The sequence below is a fragment of the Populus trichocarpa genome, chromosome 1 (genome assembly GCF_000002775.5).
Source record: "Populus trichocarpa isolate Nisqually-1 chromosome 1, P.trichocarpa_v4.1, whole genome shotgun sequence".
Taxonomy (NCBI): domain Eukaryota; kingdom Viridiplantae; phylum Streptophyta; class Magnoliopsida; order Malpighiales; family Salicaceae; genus Populus; species Populus trichocarpa.
Window position 1 is genome coordinate 7,545,730 of NC_037285.2, and position 23,439 is coordinate 7,569,168.

The window sequence follows — 23,439 nt, forward strand, 5'->3', positions numbered from 1 at the left end:
TCAAATTAATTTTTTTTTTATGTTTTCAAAAAATAAAATTTTAAAAAGAAAAAAAATATTATTTAAATATATATTTAAACAAAATCTACTTTAAAAAAACAAAAACAACTATAACCGTTACAATACCCGAACATTATCCTTAACAATAGCTCCTTTTTTCGGCTCTATCTTGATGTCCATTGTGTATTATTATGAAATGCAATCTATTAAATTATTTTGGGCTTTCGGTACACATCGTAGCCTAATTAGGTGAAGGGTATCTGTCTAGGCCACAGCCCACAAGGAAAAATCTACTGGTTGCTGTTGCGTTAAGATTACCATTTCCCAGGAGCTGAAATATTACATTTAGCTTTGTTTAAATACAACCTGCAAAACAAAGTGTACAGTGGATCAGAGTGGCGCAGCGGAAGCGTGGTGGGCCCATAACCCACAGGTCCCAGGATCGAAACCTGGCTCTGATAACAGAGTAGCTTCTTTGGCCATTAATTTTCTTTGACTTGACACAGGGGGATTTATTTTTTCACCCCTGTAAATTTAAAATGTTTCACTTCGAGCACTGAAGTTTAGCATTTCTTAATTTCAACGTTAAAGCTAAAGCTTCCGTGCCCGTTAAATAAATGTATTAATTAACCAATATTAGATAGTGTCAAATGTATGTAAAAACTTTTGATAATATTAACTACTATACTAAAAGAATTGTATAGTTGTCACTGTTCATAGTGAAACTGTCTCAATTATTTTGGTAACTTTTTAAGGATACATACTTATTTTTGTTTAATTGAATCATTTTGTGAGCTAATTTCATAAGATAAAGTTTTAAATTATGACAAAAAGAAAAAATTAAAAGAGAAAGGACCACAATGTAAAACATGGAGAAAAAACGTGAACAATCTCAAATTCATGAAAAAAGAGCTTTTCATTCCATTTATTTTTTATCTTAAAGTTTATTTTGTAATCTCTATATTTGAGAGATAAGAGAGAAACTTGTTAAAAAATAAAGAAGAAGAGAGAAAGTTGTTAGTTGATCACTACATTACGATAACAAAAAAAAAATCAATCTTAGTTTCAACGAGTTCCATTTAAAGAAAGAATACATATTTATTTTGTTTAATTGAATCACTCTGTGACCTAATTTTATAAGATAAATTTTTAAATCACAATAAAATTATAAAATTAAAAGAGAGATGACCACAATATAAAATACGGTGAAAACACGTGATCAATCTCAAATTAAAAAGTGCTTTTCAATCCATATATTCTCCTTTCTCCTGCAATTTAGTTCCTTAAGTTTTTGAAATCTTAATTTTGATCTTAAAATTTATTTTGTTTATTTTTTAGCTCCTATGTTTGAGAGGAGGGGGAGAAACTAGTAGAAGAATGATGAAGGAGATAAAATGTTGTTGGTTGGCCTATATATTTTAGTGTTTTTGTTAATTTAAATCAACATCTCTTTCTAATATTTATTTGTGTATATAATTCTTAATTTATTTGATTAAATACATGTCTATATTTTGGTTCACAATAAAAAGAAGTTCTATAAGCTAGAAAATGCTTTGGTATTTTTTTATATATATTAAAAGACAACTTTTAATTTGACCCACAACGAAGAATTAATAAGTTTTTTTTTATATGAAATACTAGAGTTTTATTAATCAATTGTTTAAGTCAATAAAAATATGGCTTAAATGAAAAGAAGAATACAAAATTACAAATTGTTCAAAAAATATACTCACAACAAATAATCTCAAAACAAATTCATACTAAAATAGACTTTGGATAAATGCTATAATCATGCAACAAAATCAACTTCCATCAAAACTCCTTACTTTGTTAAATGATCCATAACATGATTCTTCTCTCTAAGAACACGCTCAAAAAACTAAATAATGAAGCAAATTACATGCATTGAAGATATCATTAAATTCACCTTGCAAACGCCATAGTCGCATGATGTTTTAACCTTTAATCCAAATAGCCATAAAAAGATATCTTCTGTTTCTTAAATAAAACATTAGTTAAAACTATAATCCAAATCATAAAGTATTTTTTTAACGTGCTTACATTATCTACACATTGTTTTTTATAAAAGAAAATAATGCGGAAACATGGGATAGTCGGGGCCACGTCTAGATTCATTCTGTATCTTATTTGGATGCCAATATATAGCTTAATTACATAAACCATCCTTTATTTTTGCTTAGTGAAACATCATGCACAAATGAGAAAAATCACAAAGAAATTAATTAATTAATTTAACAAACACACCACTAAAAAAAGAAAATCCAGGGAAGTAACCAAACAATCTTGTAATTAAGTATATACAATTCTTGGGGGTACATATGTTTGATGCACTTCATTTTTTGGTAATTGCTACAATGGAGAAACAATAAAACAAATATCTCCACTCAGACTACCAGCCACCACACCAGAAATTAGTGACTATGGGTTTTATTTTCTGCACAAGAACTACAGAATGAAATAAATATTTGTATAATCGTACGGGCCAGCATGCAAATATTAAGTGGCTTATTTGTATAATATGCCTTTCATCAACGATTTTAATTTCAAGTGGGTAGCAACTTCATCATCCTGAATGCACAACAGAGAGCTCTAGCCTGCCTGTCCACTCCTCACCTGGCTTCAATGTAATTTGCTTCTCAATTGCTGCCCCATCAACACAAAGCATCTGTTTGTACTCTTCATCTCCAAAATCTACCATGGACTTGGATTTCTTCTCCCATGGATTCCAAACCACTATTCATAAGCAGAGGCAAGTGATCAAAAGTGGCTCAATCCCTCAATACAGAACGAAACGTGTAGTGTCATAGAATCATTACTAATCGTGAGAAAGAAAATGAGAAATTGCCATGAACACACTATTATTGTTGATCTGAAGGTTGGAAAATAAACTTACCAACATCTGGAAGTCCTTCCTTTCGTATGGTGAATGTCCTCTTTTGCTCATGATCAAAAACAGCAATCACATCTGAAGAACTAAGGTAAACCCGGTCCACCTGCAAATCAGGAAATACTTTTCTCAGCTCAGCCAAGAAGTTGTGAGGAACTCAGATGGCTGTGTAGAAGATGTATTACCTCAGATTCAAATGTCAAGGCATCTCCTTGTTCTGTGAAGCGTTCTCTTTGGAAAAGGTTGTCAAGATAGTCAAGAGTTTCCAACCCCTCTACTCTTACTTCACTGTTAACTCAATATTGTCATTTAGCATGAAAAGGCAATTGAAAACACATACACTTGTTTGACTCCAATGAAGCTGATAAACATTGAACTATGGCACTACTCAGGTTAAAGCTGATAAGTATACATAATGAACCTAGCGAGTACAAGCCACAATGATAAATTCCTAGAAGCTCAGAAAGTTCTTGTCTGTAAAATTGAATTTTGAGGAGAACGGGAAAAGGGAAGCATTCTGAGGTGGTTTAGTGAAGTAAACGAACTACTAGGTACATAGAACTTGGGGATAAAAGAGTTTAGAAGGACAGGAGCCTTTCTTTGAAGAATAGAAGTTTGTATTTCTTGAGTCTTAAACAGTTTTCACAAGGCATTTCAATATGCAGAACATGTCTAATTCCACGACAACCACATACGAAAAAACCAACCACTGAAGTTTTCATGTACCTGATATCTGAGATGGAGAAATATGTATGGAAAGCAATTGAGAAACTAAATGGCTTGCAATTGATATTCCTGATGCGCGATATCATGGTTAGATTCCCTTCTACCGTCAAACACACCCTTAGCCGAAACTCGAAACTGAAAAGAGTAGGCCACAGAAAAGTCAATTAACCTTGTGCAATGACAAGATTGATGTCAAATTATGCAGATATCTGGTGCAGGTATTTGACCCTTCTGTTGATTAATTAATAACATGTAAATGAACTGAAGGGATATACCAAATTAAAAAACAAAAAAACAAACTTCAGCAGTCCAGTTGAATATTATCCAAGGATGGCTTTGCCATCTTATGATCTGATCTGGGATTATCAATAGGATATGCAGTTGTTAAAGGGCATACCTATGTGGCCAGATCTTTAGATCCTCTTCAGATGGCTTAAGTAGTAGATCAGTATAGACTTTGTCGTTGGAATCATTGTGTTGTAAAAATGGTGGTGGATTTTGGTCAATCACCCAAATTTTCTTCCTTGCAAACCCATGCTGCTCCAGCGATCCGCAGTTTCCAAACTTAACACACAAATCGAAGCAACTTATTAGTCAGAGATCTCCAAGAATGGCATGTCATTGATTGACATGACATAACCTCAAAATACCTGAGGAAAGCAAATGGGGATTCCTCCTCTCACTGGATTTGGTGGCTTGAAAATTGCCTGCAGTAAACAAAAATAAAACAATTATCACGCGATCAAAGAAAAACCACCAGTAACGGAGAAATTAAGGACACAGATTAAACATTACTATAACCTTAGCAGCCAAATAAAACCCTACGATTTTACCTTACTGCTAGTGAATAACAACTCTTCACCCTGGTCAGTCCTCCATGAGAGAACTTGTCCTCCATACAAGCTAACCTGAATACATATTCACACAATAAATCAAGATCCACTCAAGAAAGATAGTTTCCATCTGACTGTATCATTGCAGTCATTTCTCAGCTTAGACAAATTAAATTAACCAATAAACAAGAGCATGAGGCAGTTGGACTGACCCGAGCTGAAGCCCCTCGCCGGTTTCGAAGCACAACCTGATCGACTCCATTTCTATCCTTTGTAACTTCGAAAGCTGTTGCTGCTCTCAGGTCGGCTGTCCCAGAACGATTCATAATGTAAAAACAAAATTAAGGATGCAAAATTGAAGAAACAACAACACAATATTGTCTCTCAATCTCTCTTTCTCTCTGGTCAAATACCCAAACCAATAGTGATTAAGTACTTGATAAAGAAGCTCAGCAGTTACTGAAGTAGTTGAAGATCTGAACAGGCTTCTTGTGAAAAAACCTTATCTCCCGTGAATGGAAAGCAAAATCACAACAAACCCTAACTAGTTTCCACTTTCCACCATTAGAATTGTGGACAACATGAAATCCTCTCAACTGATCAAAAAATAAATTAGATATAGACCAATAACTCAAAATTGCATCAAACTCTTTTCAAAAAGACAACAATAAGACAAAGTTGAATTCCAAAAAAACAGAACGCCGCCCCAGATGACCAAACTGTCTAATTTTTCAACCGAAAAAGGTTCAAAAAATGATAACCTTCCAACAACCAGCAAAAGTCCAAAGTTTGAACTGAAACGTTTTTTTTTTCTATTGGCCAGTTTCAAAGGAAAAAACATTTAATGGTACTATGGAACAACAGTTCAGTATTTAATGCCGAACAGCTTGTAAAGGGTCAAGACTCAAGAATGGATCACAACTTCTTGAAGGAAACACACACACACACACAAAAGAAAAGGGACTGGTTTGGTATGACCTCGTCTTTGTATTAAAGAAACCTTGAAGGGCTGTAGACAAAAGAATCCTCGTCAGATAATAAAATACAGAAGGAATCAAGATGATATAAAAAAGAAAAAGTCTAAAAGAGTGTGTAAAGGAGGACTTAGCAACCATGTGTTTCTAGCGTGGAGATGATGTGTTAGTTCTGTTGGGATTCGAAACTTTTGATGTGGACTCGAGTTGAAACAACAGACCATGAACATGTATATATACCTGAATTAACGAATAACTAACCATTCGAAAGATTTTGTGGAATATTCAAACTTTTGGCCTCCTGGACTAGACTTCTAGGATTCTTCTCTTCTTCCCTTAAATAATATTCTGTTTTTAAATTTTCATTTTCAACCGCAACGGAGTAAAAATAATGCAATAAATTAATATGACAAAATAAAACTCTATTAGAGAAGAAGCCAAGCAACTCCACTCGTTAAAGCTGGCCATAGAATAAAATTATCATTGAGAATTGTCCTTTACGATCTGTGGCTGTCAATGCCTCTGCCATTTTCCCTGTTCAAATCAACTCATAACAACAAACATTTAATATAATGTCATTACAGCAACAGCCCACAGCAATGCCTAAGAACAAGTTGATTAGCTCCACAATTTTTCCTTGCAAGCTTATCCACAATGACCACTGTATTTATTACAAGCACAAAATTATAATTATTATTTTTTGTTTATATATATAAAGAAGGCCCAGCCAAGGTTTTTGAGTTTTAGAACAAAATGCACTATCTTTTTAAACAAATGTAACCCTTTTAAAGGGAAATCAATCCGATGCCTAAGAGTACAAGTTAACAGACATGGATCTTGAGGTTGGAGAAGGTAGATATACCATGTTACACGCTCAAACAGGGACCCACGGAAGGAAGATGAGACCCTCAAAGAAGGTTGCAGCTGCTACTGAATTTCAAAGGTGGACAAAGTCTAGCCAGTTCTCCGCGTTTTTCTTTCCTGGAAGTGCTGTTGGAAATGTCTCGGACATGGTAATGGTTGTGTTGTCTTTTTCATGTCATACATAAGAAATACAATGCATCTCTCTTTGTTAGCCTTCGTTTCACTTTCAAGATTTGCTTCGTGCGGGATCTCTCTAGTTTTTCTTCTTTGGTTGGTGTACCTCAGAACCAGACCAGTTATTAAATCTCTGACCATGAGGAAATATCCCAGAACCCTTTAAAAGGCAATGTGTGAATCAAACCTTGGACATGGAAGCAAATCGTGCCACCACTCTAAAGTCAAACAAACCTCCGGGTAGAAAGATTCCACACTCAATACAAGACCTTGAAAGGCAAAATGTTGGCCAAATTCGGCAATTAACATAATGTAATTAAAATAAATGGTGAATTGTGAAATAGCACACGTTTACATGCTACATGCTGTTGTCGAAAACCACTCCATTTAAATGATATCGTGTTTTACAACTATCATATTTAAATTAATATTATAGTTGAGAAGTGTAATAAAATTTTACTTAATATTGTAATTAAACCATAATATCAATTATATTTTTATATGAACTAGTCGACCAGATAATATAATTAGCTGGACAAATTGTTTTTTAAAATGTATTATTCTATCAAAATTTAAAAATAATTGTGCTAATTTTACACAAAAAAAAATCCCAAAATGTTGCGTGTTCCACCTAGTGAAAATGCACTTGGGAATTACGGTTCTGAACTGTGATAGAAATCCCTTCAACAAAGCATATAATTAGATATAAAACCCATTTATACTGCAGCGACAGATCAACAAATTTGATTCCAACTCCATTTCAAAGTGTCTTTAGGCTCACCAAATCAATTTCCATTTTCAATTGAGACCATCTTTCTTGCTGTCCCAATTGTGTTTTTCCCAGCTACAACTCATGTAGCAGTGATTATGGAACAAGGAAAAGCCTTTCCTCTAATTTTAACATAAAACGTTTTCAGAAGCCAGCTCATGAACATTCTTACTATGGATGATAAACCAGTTAATACAGGTGACGACGGAAAAAAATAAGCACAGTTCTAATTTCCTAAATACGAAACGAATCTGCTTCTCAGTAAAAAAATCCAAAAGAGTCTCTTTAATAGGCTGGAGGATAACTGTCAACTTGATAAAAAAAAATAAAAAATGGACTTGGATTACATGGCTATTACAAGACATCTCCGAAAAAACATACCCTGCAGCATACAAAATCTTCATGAATTCTATATATGGCTCACGTCCAAAGGTTTGAACAACCCTAAACTAGCTTTTTATACGCAGATGTTATTGTCAATACCTCTTCTATCAACAATTTCACAATTTTGATGCTATCAGGATCAACTCTCACCAGATGCATTGCATGAAAGTTCTTGCGTCTGTCATTGGGAACCAGAAAGACTGGAAGAGGGTGCATGAAAAGAGAAAAGGGAAACCTTCCTTGATACATGTTGAACGCGGCCTTCTTTGTTATATATTAGATTCAGGTAGAATGCTAACAAGGCAGATCCAATCACACAGCTGCACATATTGACCCTGAATTTGAAATATGAAAGAGAATTAATAAAAAATAAGTCAATACGCTCAACAATTCCCTTTATGTAACTAAATTTTCAAAGTTTCCCCTGGCATTTATAGTTAATATGGCCCTTTTCTTGCTCCTCCATCAAATAAATTCGTTTGTACACACACAAACAGAGACAATCACACGGAGAGAGAAACCTGTGGACCATGAGGAGCAGCAAAATTTTGATTCATCAACATGCTTTACTTGAAGCCCAATGAACCATGATCCAGTACTGACATCATCATGGGCATATTTACGGAAAATGGACCTGTAAAAACAAAATAAGTGGTTGACTCATTGAAGCCATACACGGTCTTTTATCAAGAGCATTAGCTAAGAAGTGAGAAATAAACCACCTGTTAACTGGAATAAAGTGAGCCAAAGCACGTGAAATGGCGTAGATCTCACCATAAAGAAATGGCAGTGCATGCTTTATCTGCAGCATATTTATTATCCTGACTTTGAAGAACTAATCATTTAAATATATCTGGCGGGACAAAGTTCAGAAAGTACAGCAGACACTGATGAAGAACCACTATGGGATTTATGAAAGCCATAACAGAGGAGGTATTTTTCTACCAAGACCAGAACAAACCATCAGAAGGCAAGCTTACCTTGACATGCAAATAAGCAGACTATAAAGAGCATAAATATAATCAATCACGAGGAATAAGGCAAAACCAACGTTGTATTACTTACAATTTCACATCACCGAATTCCCACCAGTCTGGATCATACAATTTGTGGGTCCTGTCAAATGCATATAATATCAGGGTTCCAGGTAATATACATTTATGAAACATTATTCTCTCGGCCAATAAATAAGTTATTGTTGGATATTTTTTTTTTATCAAACTCACGGCTCAGAAAAACTTCACCAGATTTCATACACCCGATATAAGCACCAGGTTTATCCAAGTGGGTTGAGAAAAGGGTTGCTCCCAGGGCATCTGTACAGAAAATTATAGGCTGTTTATAGGCTGCCATGCTTTATTTCTTGTTTCTATTTTCAACATTCCAACCATTTGTGATTCAATTGTTCACATGAATAAACCTTCTATAATAACCTATAAGGTCCTTTTCTTTTCCTAATAGCAACCCTATTCTTCTTTCGACCAATCATTGTAATAATACCATTAACAGCTAAAATCCTTTTCTTAGAATGCTCATCACCCTTCTCGACCAATTTCTTTGAAACAAAATCCGCTTGCCTTGCTGCAGCCAATTCCATCTCAACTGCTGATAACTCCTAAACAACACAAATTTAACTAACTCTGTCTCTGATCACATTCATTGCCACTGCATTTCCTCAAGTCAGACCCATCAAATGCACAAGATTAACAAAAATAAATTTAACATAATTTACCTGCAAGCTATAATTTTTAATTGTTTTTCATTTCTTTTCTTATTTGAATCTTGTTTTTAATTTCATTCCTTAATATTTTATTTTAAATTATTTTTATATCAAATTTAACACCTATTCTTTTTATTTTTATTTCTTTTGATTTGAGTATTTTCATTGCTTTTTTTTTTCGATTTCAACCCTAAAAATTGTTAATTTAAATTTTTGCAGCATTAGTTTTTAGGGTAACATGGATTAACTTTAGTGTTTTTTTAGATTATGTTTTTTTTTTAATTCTTGTCTTCATATTTTTTTTTCACTTTTTTTTCAACGAGGTTATCCTAATCATATGCCCAAGGTTGCAGGGTTAGCGAGTTACCCTAGGTTGACTCATATTTTTTTCACTGTTTTTTTTTTGTTTGCCTTTCAACATTGGGTTGTTTGATGATTGAGTTTAATGATGTTATTCAATTTGCTTTCGATAAGCTTCATAGTTTTTTTTATGCTATCAATTTTTTTCTTGTTTTATTTATTGTCGTTGTATTTTTTATTATTATTTAAATTAGCCGAGTTTATTAAATCCAATTGAGTCAACCATCGAAGTCTCATATTTATTTTTTAGGAATGTTTGTGTCGCCTTAGCATCTATTTCATGCTGGAAAAAATTTAGACCGGCTTACAGTGTAGCGTATCCTCTATTTAGTGTTTTTTTCTATTTTCTCTTTTAAAAATATATAATTTATTTTAAAATATAATAAAGATAAATTTATTATACTAAAACACTAACAAGTTATCTGGAAGCAATTCTATTTTGTAACTGAATTAAATTATAGTATTTGATTTGAATTCAATTGATAAATAAATTGAAATCACATGTTTAAAAGAAATTGAATTGAATTCTTTTTGTTTCTTATATTAATTTTATTAAATTTATCTTATTTTTTCAAATATATTTTTTAAAAAAGGCTAAATATGTATTTTTAGGAAGTTAGTTTCAACATTAAATTTCTTATATTTAAAATTGTAAATAAAAAGGTTAATTTACAATTTATTTTTATAGTATTTTTAATAATTAAAATTCATTTGAAATTTACTTTTTAATATTTAAAGAATATTCTAAAACATAAATTATATTAAAATTATTTAATTGAATTCAATTGAGATGGTTAAAAAAAAATGGTGTAAACTACACTAAACATATAGAAGAATTTACATTTTCATCTTATTAAAAACATAAGGGCAGAAAAGTAATTACAAGAAAACAAGTGAAAAACCCTTGCAACATCTCTCCCACGATCTGTTCTCCACAACCTTTGCAAACCTCGGAAGTCGAAACCAAAGTTTGCAGCTACGAAGATAAACTTTAAGCTCAAAACCTCCCTTTTTAACCCCATAAATAGCTCAGTTAAATTCTCGCTACTCTATCTTTATTGTGTTGTCAATTTATGTGACTTGTGGTATTCAGTGATGAAAGATTAGATCTTTTCCATCGAAGACGGGCTAAAATTGTGTTCCATTACTCTAAATTTTGGTATTAAATATACCTCCATTTCGTTTATCTGTTGGTCTTTGTAGAGATTTAGAGGCTTATGAATGGCTTGCAGAGCGGCTGGCAAAAGGGTAAGAGGATATGCTTTACCTTATTGTTCTATTCCTTGCTGTATTTTTTCCTCAAGGATTTGTTTCAAGTTAAATTTGAATGTTGAGGATTGTGATAGTCAACAGCCTTTACAAAGGTATAGAGGAATACCTCTTGTCTCGAGTTGAAAATGATCACGCCATGTATATCATCTTAAGGTTTGATCTATGGCTTGCCTCGTTTTTGCTTGGTTAGCTTAATTGTCTTCCAATGTTGTAATCTTATACCCGCTTTTAACCGGCATTGTTTAATTTGGGTTATTCTGGTCTCCTCATTTGCATCTTCTGCCTAGAAATTCCCCTTTCTTTGTTTCCCTTTGCCAACATAAAACTGAGAACTTTTACACATATTTCGAAGGAGTGACTTTAGTTACATGAAAACCATATTGAATTGCTTATGTGTAGGATGTTTTACCTGACTTCTTTTTGCAGGGTATTGATGTTGGTCTCACAAGAGTTTTGACTTCACCATCGCTAGGGCATGCTGTGGGGTTAACTTCAAGAACTAGTCTTGATGGTGCTTCAGTCAGATATATACCTGGTAATTCAAAACTGCATTCATGCTTTTCATCAGCTTACATTAGATATTTTCTGTTAAGTTTTATTCAACTGAGCCATCTTCACAGGGTGCTTTTTGTAGTTTACTTAGCATTCCTTCAGCTTATAGAATTCTTATTTCATCCTTTCTTCTTTTCCTCGAGCTGCAATACCTTTTCACCCCTTAGTTCAGTTAAGAAAGCAGCTTCCAAATATCTGCATTTCAAACCATCAATATTCCATCCCTTTCACCAAGCCTGTTCAGTACTCTGTTCCTACTGCTTTTGCTAGTTGTGCAGGGAATTGGAAAAAAATGGAATGAGATAATTTTACATTCCCTGAAAGATTGATTTTAATATCATCATTTACTTATCCAATCTTGTGCTGCAGAGTCTTCTTTCAGCTCATTTCTACAAGGGTCTGGTCATCACGCTACAAAAGAATCATCTATCAGGTTTTATTCATATCTTTCTTTCTTGCTTCGAGGATTGCTGTTTTTAATTACTGTCTACATTGCTGCTTTTCTGTTACCTCATCACTAGAAAATTGCACTTCACAACAGATATCATGTGGTAGAAATACATATGTTGATTGTAACAACCATTTCTTTTTCACTTTTCTTTTATTTACGGTTGGGCTTGACCAGGTTAAGGGTAGGCTTACCTATTTAACAGTTCAAGGGCATGCTTCCCCTATTTAGCATTGAAGTGTGATTTGAGGTTAAGTTTGGTGCGCTTCTATGGCTATTTTATGTAGTCAGGTGATAAAACCTTATGGCATCACGATCCACAGCCTAAGTTGAACCCTGCCTTAATCTGACCTGGGGCTAAAATTATCCAAAGAAAAAAAGAAAAGGAGAAATTTGTGGTCAAGGTGTAGCTTAACCTTAGCCAGCACTTATGTTCTAAATAGGATGTCCCATGTTCAAATGCTCCTTCATAAAAGCTTTTAAGTTCTGAGAAAACAAGGGAAGAAAGGAGTTTATAGTTGCATGAAATAAATAACTTCACACCTAAGTTCTATCCTGCTTCGTGGAAGAAAAAACTTGATCTTTTCCATTGATTGTATGCTTTTCTCTTGCTTCATTTTCCATCTTTTTTGTCGAGTATGCTAAGGGAGAGCGCGTGTGAGAGAGCGTGTGAGAGAGCGATTGGGGTTTTTATTGCAATTGGAAGACAATCTGTGAAGTTTATTGCTCTGGAATACCTGAATGTTCTGCTTAAATTTACTGAATGGTAGGATTGTGTCATGGCTCTATATCTCACTTAGGTGCTTTCACGCTAGTCGAGAACTGTGGGCCAGAAGAAAAAATGATAACCAAGGAGTTGATTTGAAGACGCAAAAGAAAGGGAAGTTTGCTAAAAGGATCAAAAAACCTCCAGTTGATGCTCCATATGTGCCTCCTAAACTGAAAAGAATTACCAAGTCCTTGCAAGATAAAACAATTGACATATTTGAAGGCATGACCACTGTTGAGCTTGCCAAGCGCACTGGTCAGTCAGTTATAACTCTGCAGGAATTTCTTGTTAATCTTGGGGAAAAGGTTGTCTCAGAATTTGACCCACTCAAGATCGATGTTGCGGAGCTGGTTGTAATGGTATTTCCCTTCCCCAAGTCCCGATAATTGTATGGATCATTTCGTGTTTAATTAACATCAAGAGTTGTATGGAGTTTTTCATGTCCAATTGCTATCAAGACTCATTTCAACTGACAGGAACTTTCACTTCTCATTTTCACCCAAAAGCAGTTATATGTGTGCATGCCTGCATATGTACATGGCAGTGTAGTACCAAAGGATTTCAACTAACTTGTATGCTGTTTTTATTCGTTAGCTTTAGTTTCTGGCATCACCTGGCATTACAGTATTGGCAACATGTATTTGAAATCTGCCTTGCTCGTGATATATACTAAATTATGCTTTGATTTTTCTTTTTCCCCCTTTATTACTTTGTTTCTTTTTTAGCATTTAAACTGCTCTTTTGGCTTCCCACCTTCCTTCCCCCCCTCCATTTCTAAGTCAACCATGTTTGGTTGATTTTTGAGGTGGGTGCTTTGGAAAATTGAGTTTCACTCACTGACTGTTTGTCATTTCACTTTTGCAGGAAGTTGGGGCCAATGTCAGGAGGCAACACTCCAATGAAGGTTCAGAAATTCTTCCCCGACCAGTGGTTGTAACAGTCATGGGTCATGTTGACCATGGTAAAACTTCTCTTTTGGATGCTCTACGTCAAACATCAGTGGCAGCAAAGGAAGCTGGAGGCATAACTCAGCATCTGGGTGCTTTTGTTGTGCGCATGCCTTCAGGGGCATCAATCACATTCCTTGACACTCCTGGTCATGCTGCTTTTAGTGCAATGCGAGCAAGAGGTGCAGCAGTCACCGATCTAGTTGTGCTCGTTGTTGCAGCTGATGATGGGGTGATGCCTCAAACTCTTGAAGCCATATCTCATGCAAAATCAGCTAATGTACCAGTTGTAGTTGCAATTAATAAATGTGATAAACCGAGTGCAAACCCTGAGAGAGTCAAACTCCAGCTTGCGTCTGAAGGATTTTTGCTTGAGGAAATGGGTGGAGATATTCAGGTAGTTGAAGTTTCAGCTGTTACAAAAACTGGATTGGATAACCTGGAGGAGGCTATACTTCTTCAGGCGGAGATGATGGAATTAAAAGCACGTGTTGATGGTCATGCTCAAGCTTATGTAGTAGAGGCAAAACTTGACAAAGGACGGGGTCCTTTGGCTACTGCTATAGTGAAGGCGGGGACTTTAGTTTGTGGGCAGCACGTGGTTGTTGGCTCAGAGTGGGGAAGAATAAGGGCTATTAGGGATATGTCAGGGAAGCTGACTGAGCGGGCAAGACCAGCAATGCCAGTTGTTATTGAAGGGCTGAAGGGGCTTCCTATGGCTGGTGATGATGTTACTGTTGTGGAAACTGAGGAGCGAGCTAGAATGCTAAGTGCAGGGAGGAGAAGGAAATATGAAAAAGACAGGCTTAGGCAGATCATGGAGCAAAGGACAGAAACTAACGAACCATCAGAAGATGACTCTGTTGTGCCTGAGAGGACTGAAATGCCATTAATAGTAAAAGCAGATGTGCAAGGAACTGTCCAAGCTGTCACAGATGCCTTGAGGACTTTAAACAGCCCTCAGGTAGACCAAAATAGTTTAGCCATATGCCTGACATAATGCATAATATTGTTTTTATGATTCTCTTTCTGATTTGCAACTTCTTGCTACGGTTTAGTGATAGTTGTTGCAGCTTTAAAGGAAGTAGTTTCCTTAACGTGATTGACTGGTTCTTTCTAAAATGTATCCTGAAAATGCTATGCTTATTGCTTATGGTCTTCTCACACGTTGCTAACTAATATGTCCATTATTTGCACTGCCAGGTTTTTGTGAATGTGGTCCATGTTGGTGTTGGGCCTATTTCTCAGTCTGATGTGGACTTGGCACAAGCCTGTGGTGCATATATAGTTGGGTTCAATGTGAAGAGTCCACCTAGTTCTATTAGCCAGGCTGCAATCCAAGCTGGTACAAAGGTACTTCGGTTGCTATCCTTAATCATTTATGTTATTTTTAACCAGCCCGAGAATATGAGAGTAATCCTTGGGTATGGGTGGTTGATATTTTACAGAACAATATGATGGCATATACCGCAAACTAGGATAGCTTATTTATTTTCCACTGTTTCTTTGGTTGGCTGTAGATTATGCAACACCAAGTGATCTATCACCTTTTGGATGAAGTTGGCAATTTGATAGTAGACAAAGCCCCTGGGACACTCGAGACCCAGGTAGCTGGGGAGGCTGAAGTGCTGAACATCTTTGAGCTAAGAGGAAGGAGCAAGTCTGCAGGAGGTGATATAAAGATTGCTGGCTGCAGAGTGATGGGTGGCCATTTTAGCAAATCATCGACCATGAGGCTTCTAAGGAGTGGGGAAGAAGTGTTTGAAGGACCTTGTGCATCTCTAAAGACTAACAAGCATGATGTGGAATTGGTGGAGAAAGGAAATGAATGTGGACTTGTGATCCTTGGCTGTAATGATTTTCAGATTGGAGACGTCATCCAGTGCTTGGAGCAAGTAGTTAGGAAGCCCAAGTTGATCATATCAGACAATGGTATTGCTCGAATTGAGTGCTATTAGTGCCTTTAATAGCGATAATTCTTCAAGACAGGTTCAATTCTCCAGTCCAGGTACACACCCCAGTGGATTCTGCAACTGATTGTTCTGGACCCTAATCATTGCATGGCACAAGTTTAATAAACTCTGCAAATTTTGAGATCAAAGTAGGGAGTTGATGCAAGTTTTGCTGTTCAATCGAGGCATTTACTAATTATTGAACCAAAAAAACAAAAAAAAACAGATTTCTTTACTGATTTATTCTTCGAAGAACTCAGAATAACATAGCTTATTCTTTAAAGAACACATGACTAACATATCTGCATAATGCTCTCTCCCTAGTAGCTTTATTCAATCCAAAAGCTTTGAATAACTCTTGTTGATGATGAAAATGATTGTGTTAGCGTGCCGTGCCTCTTATTGATGTTAACACTTGCAGATGTTTCCAGTTGGTGTTGAGTGATGGCTTCAGCTGTTGAGGTAGTTGTTAAGCATAACAAGGTTGCGTAAATGATAACAGAAACAGCTCTTCAACTGAGGCTAACACTCATCGGGTCCAAGTGTAGTGTGGGAATTCAGTAATAGCTTGGCATTTGCGAGTCTCCTTGTTGAAAGATCCTCCCTGTGTTCACCTGGCCATTACACAAGGTCATTTAAAAAATCACTTTTGAAATCTTTTTTGGCGATCCCTGATGTAGAGCTGAATTTGAAGGCAAATAATATGAGCTGATGACAGAAGGCATGGTAGAATCGTAGACTTATCAACAGAACCTCGAACCAGTTATAGATTTAACAAAAGAGCAATATAAAAAAAATGTGATTTTGGATATCGGGGTCGGGTTTTGACCCATAATTATATCCAATTTAACTTTTAATATTTTATAAAATATAAATTTGATTTATTCAATTTTTTTTTGGACCTGAACGGGTTGGATATATTATGTTGGACTAAATTTTTTATGGATATTATAGATATTTACAAGTTGGGCATATTAATTCTCTTATTCTTCAATAATTCTACAATAAATATTGGGTTGCAACTAGTAGAACTAGATAAGACATAAAATGCATGTTTTAGAAACGATTAAAACTATTATAATTTCCACATAAAAAATAAAATACAAATCACAATCAAATATTTTATCAAATAGTTATGATGCCATATGATACAGAGGCTAGTAGATAAAAACTATAAAGTGCTTTTTTATTTGTGATTGGCTAAGAAAATAGAAGTTTAATATGGATTTTTTTAAAAAAAATTTGTGTTCTCATTGTCTTTTGGTTACCAAATAGAAAAGATTGTAAAATGCATTGAAATTTTACTATATTAAACTTCAAAATAAACCAATATAATTTATGTGAAATTATGGAATAAAGAAGGAAAAATATTAAAAGAATGCGAGGTGGTTGTGAGTGTGATGATGAAAAAAAAAATGAAGAGAGTAGGAAAATATTATTGATGCTAAGAACTAATGTTATTTACATTGAGTTATATGGATTGGGTCGGGTTGAGCGGGTTTTAAAAACTCTAACCTATACCCAACCTGTGATATCTATTTATTAGGTTTTTTTTTTTTATCTATAATCATTTGTAATATTTATACTATTCGACTTTGACATGATTAGTCGGGTCAGCTAATAGAAATATTACAAATAAACTTATAAGTATTCAGTTTTTCACTATATATCAAGACACGTGTTATTGCGGATTGAAATAGTAAAATGATTATTTTTCTATTAAAAAAAAAAAACAATGAACTTGTTATTAGAGATAAAATGATTTTTTTCCCATGACCCATTAATCATTTTTGAATTGATGGAGGGCAAAAGGTTTTTTTACATTTTTTTAGGTAAATAAAATGACTTAATTATTCTTAAAAACAAAAAAAATATTTAACTTTCTTTCAGGGTTTAATTTTTGTATTTTTCAATTTGTTTTTTTTAATTATAATCAATTTGGCTAAGAAATAATTTTATGCTCTCATAAATATATGATATAATTTTAAAAACAAAAATGGCTAGCGCCACATTTTTCACGCTTCATCTTATGGTCAAACATTGTCTTCCACAGTAATGTTGGAAGCATATCAGCGTGGTCTTCTCGATGGTCTGGTGTGTGTGAATGGTGGTGCAACGGTTGGGCTCTAATGTATTTTTTTTCTTCTCCTCCCTTTTCTCTCTCTTCTCTCTCTCTCTCTGCCAAAATATAAAGGTGTCCTCTAATTTGTTTTTTGTAACCAATTTGAATCTCATTCTTTTGATTATTATTTGTTTTTTTTTATTGATTCTTCAATTTCATCTGTTATCATTTGGTTTTATTTAATTTCAATATCAAATTTGCTTCTTATTTTTATTGATTTTTTTTTTTATCATTTTAGTAATTTAATTTTGTTTTCAATTTCATCTCATAACATTTGATTTTCATTTATTTTTATATTAGATTTGGTCTCATTCTTTTTATTGTTATTTGTTTTGGAACCTTCTATCATTATTTTTTTTTCCAATTTCATTCCTCAATATTTTGTTAATCGAGAATTTTACTTCGTTATTTTTTAGAGCTTGCTTTTTATGAGATTAATCTTAGGCTTATGACCAGTGTCACGAGTTTCAAAGGTTAATACAAGTTAACTTTGATTCTTTTTTAAATTATTATTTTTCTCAATTTCATCATTTGAAGTTTGATTTATTGGAGATTGGTCCTTGTACTTTTTTTTTCTATTTTTTTTTCTACGAGGTTATCCTAATCTTATGTTCATAGTCATAGGATTAGCAAGTTAACTCGGATTGACTCAAATCTTTTTTTCACTGTTCTTTTCTTAAATTAAATTATTTTAGTTTTGCCCTTCAACATTGAATTGTTTGATAATTGAACTTCATAGTTTTATTCAATTTATTTTTGATGGGTTACCTCGATATCATGACCAAGTTGCAGATTCTGCATGCTGAACCAGATGGGCTAATGTTAGGTTTTTTTGACCTTTTTTGAATTATATGTTTCTTTAATTTCATTTGGCAACATTTTATTTGCTTGAAATTGAGCTTCATATTTTTTTCGTTTTTTTTATGAGGTTATTGCATTCTCATTTAATTTTTGCTTTATTACTAAATAAGATCCTTCAACATTTGATTTTTTTTAATTGATTTTTTTTTCAATTTCATCATCTAGCATTTGATTGATTGAGAATTTATTTTTGTGGGTTTTCTTATTTTTTTTTCTCTAGAGTTATTTCAATCTTATGCCCATGGTTGCGGGGTTAGCGGATTAACATTATTTGACTTGGTCTTTTTTTTTGTTACTTTTTTTAAAATTAATCCTTTTTTCAATTTTTTTTAACATTGAGTTATTTGGTAATTGAATTTCTTAGTTTTATTAGGTTTTTTTTTCGACAGGATTACCCCGGTATCATGATCAGGTCGCAGATTTGACATGCTAATTCGGTGTACGCGAGTCATTTTTTTATTTTTTTTCATTATCAATTTTTTTTGTTAATTTATTCATTTTCATTGCTTTTTTATTTATATCATTTAAATTAATCCAACGTATTAAATCGGGTCAAATCAATAACTGAAATCTTGAATTTTTTAAAAATACTTAGGATGTTTTGAAAAAAATAGTCCTGCCAGCTGCGTACCACATGTCATGTCAACAGCCTAGTGGTAGATATTTTGTTAACAAACGTTGTGAGGCAGCATTTATGAAGGGGCCATAGAAACAAAGTTGTAGAATAATGAACATAAATGCTAATTAATTCCACAATGTCTTTGCCACCTCAATCCTTCAAGTTGGAAAACACTGTACCAAATTCTTTCCTTCTTTCGAGGCGGCTGGAAATGCAATTCTCCATGCTTTTTCATGTTAATAAATTTTCTTCGACAAAAATGTCCTCCCATGTCTTGTCAGTTTAATTATATCATGTGTGTCTCTCTCTCTATATATATATATATATATATATATATATATATATAACAATATTCTAGAAGCTGTGGCGAATTATTTTTTTTTTGATTTTTTTTAATATTAAACTGGTTAAAAAATTAATTTTAGCTTTTTCCATATATTTTTTTATATTTTTTATTTTTTTTTAAATTGTCGTTTTTGTGTGTTTTTTTCAGAATTATTTTTGTCGATTTTATTTTTTTAATATTGAGCTGGTTGAGAATTTAGCTTTGTAGTTTTTTCTTTAAAACACTGTTGATTGTTACAGTGTTTTCTCATATGATTTTTTTTCTTTGTTTTTTTTTCCAGAATTGTTTTTGTCAATTTAAGTTTTTTTTTTTTTTTTCATATTGAGCTGGTTAATAATTTAGCTTTATAGTTTTTTCCTTGAAATAAAACATTGTGGATAAAGGTGATCATTTTCGGTTCGGTTCGGTTTTTATAAAAAAAAAGTAACCAAACCGAATTTTTTTATACAAAAAACCGAAACCGGTTCAAACCGGCCGGTTTTGGTTTGGTTTTTTAGGACAAAAACCGGTTCAAACCGGCTTGACTCGGTTTTTTCGGTTTGGCTCGGTTTTTTTCCGGTTTGGCTCATTTGTTTTCCGGTTTGGGTTCGGTTCGGTTTTTTCAGTTTTAGGCTTATAAAACCGAAACCGAACCGAACCGGTCGGTTTTTTCAAAATTTTAATCGGTTTTTTTTCACGGTTTGGTTTTTTCTGTTATTTTTTTCCGGTTTTCTCGGGTTTTCGGTTTTTTTGCTCACTTCTAATTGTGGATTGCTACAGTGTTTCCCCACATGATTTTTTCTTGCTACAGTGTTTCCCCACATGTTTTTTTATCGATTTTTTTCCAAAATTATCTTTGTCGAATTTATTTTTTCAATATTGAGCTGGTTGGAAATTTAGCTTTGTAATTTTTTTCTTTAAAACACCGTTGATTGAAAATTACAACTGTAGTTTTTTTCATGATTTTTTTTGTTATAATTTTTTTCAAAATTGTCTTTATCAATTTTATTATTTTTAATATTGAGCTGGTTGAAAATTATAATTGTAGATTTTCTCATGAAACACTATAGATTGCTACAGTGTTTTCATGCATAGTTTTTTTTTTCCTTTTGTTTTTTTTTATGATTTTTTCTAAAATTATCTTTATTGATTTTATTGTTTTTAATATTGAGTTGGTTAGAGAATTACAATTGTATATTTCCTCACAAAACACTATAGATTGCAGTGTTTCCCTACATGATTTTTTTCTTTTGTTTTTTTATGATTTTTTTTTTCAAAATTATCTTTGTTTATTTTTTTTAATATTAAGCTGATTGATAATTTAGCTTTGTAGTTTAATTTTTCTTGAAAACATTGTGGATTGTAATAGTGTTTCTCTATATAATTTTTTTTTAAAAAAATTTATGATATTTTTTATAAATCCATGATAATGCACAAGCATGCCATAAACCCGCGGCAACGCGCGGGCAAAGCAACTAGTATATATATATTCTCTATTATTTTTCCTTCTCTTTTACGGCGGCTCTTTTCTGAAATTTTTTCTTGTTAGTTATCTATTAAATTTTATTTTTAAAAAAATATTATACTCATCATATAATAATAATATCTTCACCTAAAGTTCTTTCTACTTCTTATATCTATTTCTTTAATAAATAAATAAATCATATAATATAACTAATAGAGTGCAGCTATAAGCCACTACAAAATTTCCTTTTCATTTCCTTCTCCATGCTCCACCCACCATTCATCAACAGCAGCAACTCCATCAACACCAGCAGCGCCTCAATCACCACCGCCAAGAACAGTCACAACACCAGCAACGCTTACTGGAAAATTCTCTCATGAAAATGGCTGATGTTGACCAAAGTGGAATCTATCAAGGAATGAGCTACTGCTCATAATCTTAGAGCTATTGACAATTAATTTCCTTTTGCCTTTCATTTTTATTGCTTCTTTTCAGAATTTTCATGATATGGGTTTTTCATAAATTTATTGCATGTTCTTAAGAAAAAGGTTTCTTTCTAGATTTAAATGTGTTTTAATAGAAAATCAAATTTTATTATCATTATTTTGTTGATAGATCCATGCCAAATTGCGTAAGCTTCTTTCTCTTACAGATCTTAGTACGTACATTCACATAGCTTATTTATTAGAAAAAAAATCAAACTTTTTTATTATTCTCCTCTTTTTGGAGCATTTTATTAATTTCGTTGACAGATCGTGAAGTCACCACTGACATCATGAACTGATAGAGATCTTGCATACCCCTTTCTTTTTATATTTCTATTATTCTCCTCTAAGAGCCCGTTTGTTTACGCAGTAGCTTTTACTTTTAAAGCAAACCGCCCTCAGCATGCGACCATGAAAGAACGATTTGTAGCATGTTGCGCACGTCTATTAAAAAGTATCTTGTCAAATGTCAACTACTAGTTCTATTAGAATATAGTCATTGAGATTGTGTGCACTCAAGTTCGAAACATACATATTTTACGATAAAAACAACACTAGTGAGTCAATATCAGTTTTTTTTTTTTTTTTTTAATATCAACAACATTATAAAGAATCTAGAAAATATTTTAAGAGTTTAGATATGATAATCATGACAGACCTAAGCATTTTGAATTTAATAATCATTGTTATGTCCAAGTGCTTTGAGTCTGATAGTCATACCACGTCTGATGTAGGTGCCAAACCCAAGACTCTTGGGCCTGAAATGATTGGCAAACCTAAGACACTTGACCCTGATATTTTGCCAGATCTAAGTAGCGTGGATCTGACATGGTTGTCAGACTCAAGGCGGTTGGATATGACAAAAATACTAGACGCAAGCTATTTTTTTGTTTTTTCTGAGCCTAAAAGCGTTATTGTATTGTACATAGAAATTGAAAAAATCTGAAATACTCTTTTCCGACAGCTTATCCTTTATTTTATCTTGGAGGCAAAGAAGTATTTTTATTGTTATGACTATTGTGAAAAGCCAAGAAAGCCTTTGGTCAATAGTTCTAATTTTTGTTGACTCTACATGTAAAAAAGTACTTTAACTGTGTTAGAAATTAGAAAAGACGCATACACTCCCAAACAATCTTCTAATGACAACTGAGCAAGGTGAAAATACTCAAATACCCCTAACCCGAAGGCTTAAATTTAAGTTACTAAAGGGTAAAAGGGTAAGGTCTGGTAGCCATGTTAGACACCAGAGCCTTGGGTCTGGCAGTCATGCGAGACCCAAGCAAACAACAGACAATGAGAAGACAATTATGCACTTTAGTTGTAAAGAGAGAAAAGAAAGAAAAAACGGCAGATGACCAAATTTGGCCACCAAAAAGCGTCTCACGTGCCTCCTTAATGGCGCGAGCGTCGCCCACTCACTGGACGTTTGGAACATGCGCCAACAACTTTTCGATTAAAAAATTAAAAATACAATGTGAAAAATACTAAAACGCTCTCATGATCCTCTTAATTACATAACATATCCATATAATTTCACTATCGTGATCCACCGTAATCTATATCTCAAGTTACAATATAATCCCCATGTCATTTAGCTTTCTTTATAATAAATAAATTCCCAGTCCCCTCAATTATCAGTCAAGATATAATTAGATGTAATTAGTTTCTTGAAGAAACATGAATACTTAATCAGGTTCTTCTATTAACTAAAATTAGATTTTCATTGACTGATAATTGAGGGGAATGGGAATTTATTTAACTTACACATTTTACACATGGATTGATAGTACTTCCGGTTATTGATAGACTTCATTTTCAGGCCACTCTGAAAAGCAAACAGGACGTCCTTTCTAGCAAACTATATTGTCATAAATGTCAACAAAGCAATAGATGCGTGTCCCTCCAGTTAA

General features: G+C 33.4%; 2 protein-coding genes and 1 non-coding gene across 7 annotated transcripts; 2 read left to right on the forward strand and 1 right to left on the reverse strand.

Annotated features, from left to right (window-relative positions):
* Positions 1-389: 389 nt before the first annotated feature.
* On the forward strand, positions 390-461 carry TRNAM-CAU (transfer RNA methionine (anticodon CAU)). Its single transcript has one exon. It is a non-coding gene; the product is annotated as a tRNA-Met (tRNA).
* Positions 462-2,291: 1,830 nt separating this feature from the next.
* On the reverse strand, positions 2,292-5,735 carry LOC7479276 (putative glucose-6-phosphate 1-epimerase). Of its 2 annotated transcripts, XM_052456480.1 has the most exons (9): positions 5,580-5,735; positions 4,680-5,476; positions 4,468-4,542; positions 4,285-4,341; positions 4,032-4,198; positions 3,635-3,769; positions 3,094-3,196; positions 2,915-3,014; positions 2,292-2,754 (listed from the first exon to the last, which is right to left on the reverse strand). In XM_052456480.1, the coding sequence occupies exons 2-9, from the start codon at positions 4,791-4,793 to the stop codon at positions 2,585-2,587; spliced, it is 921 nt and encodes a 306-aa protein (XP_052312440.1). In that variant the 5' UTR covers positions 4,794-5,476; positions 5,580-5,735; the 3' UTR covers positions 2,292-2,584. The 2 variants fall into 2 exon arrangements, with proteins under 2 accessions (XP_052312440.1, XP_002299496.1); XM_002299460.4 differs by having other exon boundaries at positions 4,680-5,730.
* A 4,891-nt stretch (positions 5,736-10,626) lies between these two features.
* LOC7479278 (uncharacterized) lies at positions 10,627-16,541 on the forward strand. Of its 4 annotated transcripts, none has more exons than XR_002979537.2 (8): positions 10,627-10,960; positions 11,411-11,519; positions 11,906-11,969; positions 12,755-13,112; positions 13,618-14,664; positions 14,904-15,053; positions 15,221-15,708; positions 16,074-16,541. XR_002979537.2 is itself a non-coding variant. In XM_002297953.4 (7 exons), the coding sequence occupies exons 1-7, from the start codon at positions 10,934-10,936 to the stop codon at positions 15,656-15,658; spliced, it is 2,193 nt and encodes a 730-aa protein (XP_002297989.4). In that variant the 5' UTR covers positions 10,627-10,933; the 3' UTR covers positions 15,659-16,541. The 4 variants fall into 4 exon arrangements, 1 of the variants encoding a protein (XP_002297989.4); XR_002979540.2 differs by having other exon boundaries at positions 12,785-13,112; XR_002979543.2 differs by having other exon boundaries at positions 12,800-13,112.
* The last annotated feature ends 6,898 nt before the right edge of the window (positions 16,542-23,439 follow it).

Bases quoted from the DNA above. Each gene is read 5' to 3' on its own strand.
- LOC7479276 (XM_052456480.1), bottom strand. From the start codon at position 4,793: ATGAATCGTTCTGGGACAGCCGACCTGAGAGCAGCAACAGCTTTCGAA. The intron at 4,342-4,467 runs GTAAAATCGTAG...TGTTTACTGCAG, and splicing joins TGTTATTCACTAGCAGTAAG to GCAATTTTCAAGCCACCAAA. The intron at 2,755-2,914 runs GTAAGTTTATTT...GCTTATGAATAG, and splicing joins GGAAGGACTTCCAGATGTTG to TGGTTTGGAATCCATGGGAG.
- LOC7479278 (XM_002297953.4), top strand. From the start codon at position 10,934: ATGGCTTGCAGAGCGGCTGGCAAAAGG. The intron at 11,520-11,905 runs GTAATTCAAAAC...CTTGTGCTGCAG, and splicing joins TTCAGTCAGATATATACCTG to AGTCTTCTTTCAGCTCATTT. The intron at 15,054-15,220 runs GTACTTCGGTTG...GGTTGGCTGTAG, and splicing joins CAATCCAAGCTGGTACAAAG to ATTATGCAACACCAAGTGAT.